General features: G+C 51.0%; 1 protein-coding gene across 3 annotated transcripts in view; it reads right to left on the bottom strand.

The window, feature by feature from the left end:
- ELOVL6 (ELOVL fatty acid elongase 6) overlaps nt 1-3,032 on the bottom strand; it is a 70,545-nt gene extending 67,513 nt beyond the window's left edge. The window contains exons 1-2 of one of the 3 annotated variants that reach the window (XM_046940314.1): nt 2,769-3,032; nt 2,102-2,163 (exon numbers count right to left, since the gene is read on the bottom strand). In XM_046940314.1, coding sequence (XP_046796270.1) covers nt 2,102-2,163; nt 2,769-3,008 — 302 coding nt within the window. In that variant the 5' untranslated portion in view covers nt 3,009-3,032. Of the gene's footprint in view, nt 1-2,101; nt 2,339-2,545; nt 2,636-2,768 lie in introns of those variants that run through there. The other 2 variants (XM_046940316.1, NM_001031539.2) reach the window with 2 other exon arrangements.
- Nucleotides 3,033-6,730: the final 3,698 nt, after the last annotated feature.

Genomic DNA, 6,730 nt, shown 5'->3' with positions numbered 1-6,730 from the left:
ATATACAGACCAACCACACTGGTACCCAGGGGCACGCCACTACCCCAGGACTTTGCATTCAAGCTTTTCCAGCTTGGCTGGAAAAGTTATAATTAAAAGGGCTTGTTAGTATTCAAACAGCCCAGAACCCAGAGGGTATGTAAAGGGATTCATATGCTGCCTAAATCCGGTCTGTCTTCACACGCAATCAAGTCAGACTCCACAGATGTTCCACCAAACCCAGAAGAAACACTCAACACTTAGAGCCACTTCTTACAGGCTACAGACCTTACTTACTATTTTTTGGCCTTGTAAGGCATTGAGAACTATTTCTGAGATGGAAGTAAAATAACAAATGCCACACCTCTGGGACTTGTTTACCTACATATAATGACTAGTAAGAGCATAAATTCTTGCCACAGACTTCTGGGAAGCCAGACCCCTGAGTTCATCCTCCCGTTAAGGAAGAAACAACAGTGTTTATCCCTACTTAATAACTTCATCTCATAGTCATGATGTGTGCATCCAAGTTCTGCCTACTAAGCTGGGAAGGCAAGCACTGCCATCCGTGCCAGTGCAGACAAACATACAGAGTAAACTGGTGGGAAGTGGGGAAACCTCCTTGTGCAGCCCTTGGCTGCTGTGTTTTATCTGTTAGTCGTCCGCCAACATCTCACGTGCTGGAATAGGACCTGTTTCATTAAGTGAGTAAACTTCCATCAGACAAAGATGCGTAAGCTAACTTGAAATCCGGGAGAAGCTTCACCAGTATTTTCAAGAGAAACTTGCTAGGAGATGGCAGCAGGCATGGCTCCATCTCACTCCTTGAAATATCCCTGGGCCAGACTGCTCTTCTCCTTTGCTTCCGTATGAATCAAACTTATGAATGCATCAGCTCTTTCATAGAGGGCGAAACTACACTGGGACTCCATGCACATGGAGCATCCCATCTCTCAGGCCGCACAGCAGAGCACAGAGTTGATGGCCTCCTCTGTTGGGCCCAGGCAGCAGGGCCTCGTGCTGATGAGTCCCAGCTAGCTAACTGCAGCAAGTACACAGCCAGGGAGACTTCAGTAACGCTGCTTAGCACTTACACAGTACTTGACATCCCCCAAGCCCTCAGCAAACAGTATCTCAACCCCCAAAGCACCCCACGAGGTAATTCAGCATTATTACCCCGGGTCTCTGCTGGCTGGGGAAACTGAGGCCCAGGAGAGGTTATGTAATTGTCTCAAGGTCACATAATGAAGAGCGGGAGAACCACGAGGACGATGCAGGAGTCCTGGTTCCCAGTCATGTTCTTTAATCTGAACTGCATCTCCTGTGGCTCACCCAGCTAATGCACATCTCAGACTTCACCCCCTCCAACCTCTTCTACCAGTCTGTCCTATTCTGATGGCAGTTTTCTCCCAGAACGTGGACAAAATTGGAAGCATCCAATGCTCTCAGACCAAGAGCACCTATATGCTCTCGTTTTCTCCAGAGACACGAGCATCATGGGGTACCAACACAAGTTACCCACATGAGCCATGATACAGAGCGCCCACGTGAGTAGTGAGCGATACAGGGTACCCACACAGCTCATCTGCAGGACGACAGGGATACGCAAACCCCCAGCTGGTCATTTTGCTTATCCTGCCCTTAAGAGAAGCCCAGTCGAGACACGGGAGGATGCCGCAAGCCCCTGCCCGAGCCCTATCAGGTACCCGGCACCTTCCCGCCTCCACGGCAAGGGCAGCGCCGCCCGCCGTCTCCCCACAGCTCCCCGGACTGAGGGTACCGAGGGGCCGCGCAGGACGAGCCCGGGCCCCGGGCGAGGGAGGGCGGCAGCGCGGCGCGGGCGAGGCGTGCCCGGCGAGGCCCAGGCGGGCTGCGCGGCCCCGGGACGCGGAGGGCGGCGTGGGCGAGCGGTCGTGACGGGGAGGGGGATCCCGGCCCCAGCGCTCCTCGCGCAGCCCGGAAAGTTGATAGCGGCGCGGCTGGAAATGAAGTTTGATGTGGATCCGAGGCGGGTGGAGCGGGGCCGGGGAGCGGCGGGGCCGGGCAGGTAGCCGCGGAGCCCCGTGCCCGCGCACGGCGCCGCGGGGCCGCGCAGCCGGCCGGGCTCAGCGCCGGCACTCACCAGTTCTCCTGCATCCACTGGATGGCCTCATGCTCGTTGAACTGCTTCTCGAATTCGTATTCCTGCAAAGTCAACACGGACATGTTCATTGGCCCGGTGGCTGCGGAGCCGCTCCCCGCGCCGAAATGCCGCCTGCCGCCTCGGGAGCCGGAGAGCTCCCGCCTCCGGCCTGGCTGCCCCGCCTCAGCGGTACCCCAGGTTTAGCATAGCTCCGCTCCCCTCCGCGCCTCTCCTCCCGGGCCCGCCGGTCTCCTCCTCTTCTGCAGCCGCCGCGCCGCGCAGCGCCCGGGGGCGGCGCGGTCTTAGTGCCCGCCCGCCGCCGCCGCCGCCCGGGACACCCGCCCCCCGCCGCCCCCCGGCCAGCCGGGGAAGGGGGAGCCCCCGGCCGTGCTGGCAGCCCCCAGGTAACGAAGCACGGGGTGAGGCTCAGGCGGCAGTGCGCACCCCAAAACGCCTCGCGGCCCCCCGGCCTTTCTGCATCTCCGTTCAGCGTGCACCTGCTGAGGCTGCGGGCCCCGCAGCTGCGCGGTCCCCGCGTCTCACAGCCCGGCACGCTGCTGCGGGAGCGCTGGCCTGCAGGAGGGTAGTCCCGCTTAGAGGCCGTGGGGCCGCTGGAGCAAAGACCTGCACCCACACCCAGGGCAGAAACCTGACGCAGCGCCGTCACCTTCTTGGGGTGTACTGATGTGTCCTTCATTTCATCTTTCCTGGCACATCTGCCCCGTGCTGTTGTCACCAGCTGAGTTCCTCCGGCTCCAGCAGGGCCAGCACCCTGGCCATGCTTTTGCCAACAACTCGGGCTGAAGGCAGGGCGCAGCCCCTGCTGGCTTTGTGGACTGAAGGCAGCGGGGTTCCCACTTTCATGGATGCCAGCCATAAGCAGAGCAGAGCCAGTACAGGTCGGCATGCTCGTGGCTCTTGTGGATTTCAGTTCTTGACGTGGAAGTGCTTAACACTGCCCATGCGCACAAAAAAAACCCCATAACTTGGAGCCCCCAGGTTGCGGGATACCGACAGCTAACCTATTTGGTATTCCTATCTGCGTTTTGACCACCATGCTCTTCAGTATCATGTCTTTCAGCTGCTCGCACTGCAATTGCAAGGCAGCACTGAATTATTGTTTACTCTCACTGTACCAGAGGCCCTCAGCAGATCCAGGTCCAGTCGTCCTTCCTCAAAGAGACTGCTGCCTGCTTAGGCACAATGCAGTAGCTTAGGAACACTCCTCTCCTTGCTTTTCATGCAGAAAAGGGCAGCTCAGAGCTTTTCAGAACTGCTTTCTGCAGCACCAGACTGCAGGTGGGGCAGGGTTCAGGTACAGCGGCCTTCCTTCACTTTCCTGCTCCAGGTGACTGCCCCTGAAGCTACTCAGGGTCTGAGCAATGGGAAGGCTCCCCGCCATCATTCCAGAAGCAGTGCTGCTCCTCAGCAGCTCTCTGCCTGTATGACTTGCTCCTGTGCCAGCCTGGCTTCCTGTAGGCTAGCCTTAGCTATGCTACTCCAGTAGCATAGAGTAAAGCTACTCTTTAGTACAGGGATGTGGAGAAATCCATCCACAATTCAACAAACACTGTTGTACATTAGCTTGCTTTTGCCGAGCATGACTCTTGAACAAGTAAATCTGGGCCCAAGCTTTGAGAGTTCTGTACCTATATTTAGGTGAAGCAATTTGCAGCCAGTCCTTCTTCCTCTGCTGTGCTGGTCCCACATAGGCTACCTGAGCATTCCTCCCACCACATGGCTTTCTGAATGGTAACACCTCCACTTGCAGCACTTAGAAAAACCTGCATGGTCACTGAAACACCTCCACAGCATTGCTTCTAGGTGCTTATATAAGTTGCATTTGAGAACAGTAAACAAAAATACATAGCCTCCTTTAGGGGAAAACAACTGTTATATAACCATTTTGAAAGTAATTTGTTTAATTCTTACATGAAAGCAGTGAAAGTTGTAGATAACCTTTCATGAAGAGGGGTGGGGTGAGAATGATAAGGTTTCAAAATAACATCTCCAAAAGACAGGGAGCACAACCTTAGCAAATCTTCCTGCCTGCATTCACACGCATACCTTTATATTTTTCCTATGGGCTCCTTGTCTCATTCAGTAAGTGGCTGGTTATCAAACATTAATGTTTATTCCCCTTATTCAGGATGCCTCCTAAGGCTGTACAGAATGTGTGGCAGCCAAACACTGTGTTTTATACCAGATAGCAACAATAGACAGCACTGCCATTTCCATTTTACCCAAGGACCTTTGTTTGAATAATGTGAGCAGATTCATTCAGGTTTACAAAGAACTGTCTAATCAGGTTGAGCACCTCACCATCATCATTCCCGCTACTAAGCAAATACTTTTCCCTCCCTTGTCACTGTGTTAAATTACTACGAAAACCATTAGGCTTCATTGCTGTGAGGAATGATTTTGAATAGTTTGGCGTCCCGATGTATAGCTGGATGTTGACTAAACTCTTAGCAGCTGCTGGGAAATGAGACGCTATATTGCTGACAAGTCAACATAAGGTATGGTAAGCGGCAACGAGAGACGACGTGGTGATTTAAACGTAGTATCAATTACTAAAACAAATAAAAACTTGAAGGAGGACCGTGTGCTGAAAGCTTTTTTTTTTTTTTTCCATCTGTATCAATTGATGTATTAAGGGATTTAATTTCTCTCTACAATTTTGCCTAGCTTGAAAGCAAAACAACACACAAATAATGTAAGCCAGAAAAAAATGAGGGTTCCTATGTGCTCCATAATCCGGAAACAATTCAGTGGTGCCCTTGGATGGTGCTAATGGCAGAATGAAGTAGGTAGGCATCTCTGGGACTACTAGCTGCTCCTGACCCATCCTTCCAAAGAGAACATTTTCATCAGGTACCAGGGAATAAACAATAAGATGGCCAAGGACAATTTACTGTCAACCCCAGCCTGTCTATCGGTGAAGGCCCACAATTGGGTCGGTCAGTGCCACTGTGCTGCAGTGGGGCTCAGCCACAGCCTGAGCGGCTGCTGCTGTGGGGCTGAGCAAATCCCACTAACAAACTGCTGAGCCTGGGCAGGCAGCTCGTAATAAATCTTTAGTCAGCACTAATCAGAATTAAAATGTTGTAAAGGAATTTAAAGCTGAATTACTGTGTCATCTTTCAGATCGGTAAAATAAGCCATGTCTCAACGTAATCCTATTCCGTTGCGCTACAGTCGCCAGACTTCAAGTTGATCACATGCTTAAAAACCAAGAGTGCTCTGAAACCACCTATCTCTAAGATCACTTGCATTATTCTTAGTGCAGCTCACGCCGGGTAAAAGGGAAATAACAATGGGCAGCAGTGAAATGCGGTGTAAGAGTACAGCTCCCATAGGCAGCTCAGACAGAAACCTGCCTCTCTTCATCACTGGGGCTATGGCTTAGATGGATTAGATAGCAGCTCGGTGTGTTTACAAGCAGGGTGATGAGACCATTGCCTCCACATGGTTCATTTCCTCACTCCCTACCCTCAGTATTTTCTACACAGCCATAAGCAGCAGAAGCATTTCTCAATTCACGCTTCAGCTCGAGGCCATGGTTCTGTGGCAAGAAGTGGAAAATCTTTTGTCGTTCTGAAGTACACAAAGTCTTGTACATAAAACGCAATCCAACAGCAAGACCTTCCACATTATAGCCATTTACACATAAAAATTTGTATTTCCCATTTTTCTATACTCTAGTAGAAGTTCTCAGCGTGCCCCGGATGGTATCCATTCATAGGCAAAAGGCAGGATTTTTTCTTTCTACATACATTTTCTGGAAGTACAGCTGCAGATCTGTAGAGGGTTTCATCCCTACAAGCCAGGGAGGGAACACCACTGAAGGCTGATTTTCTTCACTAGACTCTGGGGTTTGATCCCGTCAGTAAAACAGCGAGAAAATGAACTCATTTTCCCTGCTGAGAGGTCAACAAAATGATCTATTTCTTAAGGGAAGGAGGCAAAAGAGAGAAGTGAAAGGCAAAAAGCTCAAACACAGGCACACAAGCTGGATACCTACACTGCCCACTCAAACCTGCATACTGAAATCACACCACACGTCTATGGCAGAAGTTGGAAGATGAGACAGGCTTTGTGGTACTTGGTGCTGGATGTTAATACATATATTTGCTTGGCGTTCCTGCATATTACTTTTGAAATGTATTAGGCTAAGAACAGGAAATGTGGTTGAAATAATGGGGTCTGTGCAACCACATTACTCTTATACTGCAGTATGAAAGAATCACGGGAGCAGAAGGTGCTGCTTCAAGTGATCGGTGATGTTATTTCAGGTGTGCATTTGTGGGTGGGTATGTATGTATTTTGGGTGATGCACGTGGAGAGATAAGGCAATAAAGGGCATGTATACATCAGCCTTAACTTTCCATGCTTTTTTGCACTTCTTGAAAACCTGTTTCTTTGTACTTCAGGATCCTTGAAAGAGAGCAAATCCTGACTGTTGCTTTGTGGCTGCGTATGAAAATACTGGGCATCCTGAGAACCTTGTGGTTGGATTTTTGTTTTCATGGTTTCAGCCTCTAGGACAGGGCTTATCTGCCAGCAGTGGTTAGGAAAGTGTAGTTAGGCAGGCTTAGGCTTTTCACCTGCTTTGGCTCTGTGCAGGTT

Source organism: Gallus gallus, chromosome 4, assembly GCF_016699485.2.
Source record: "Gallus gallus isolate bGalGal1 chromosome 4, bGalGal1.mat.broiler.GRCg7b, whole genome shotgun sequence".
NCBI lineage: Eukaryota > Metazoa > Chordata > Aves > Galliformes > Phasianidae > Gallus > Gallus gallus.
The sequence above is the reverse complement of the archived record's forward strand: the minus strand, read 5'-3'. Positions and strand labels throughout refer to the sequence as shown.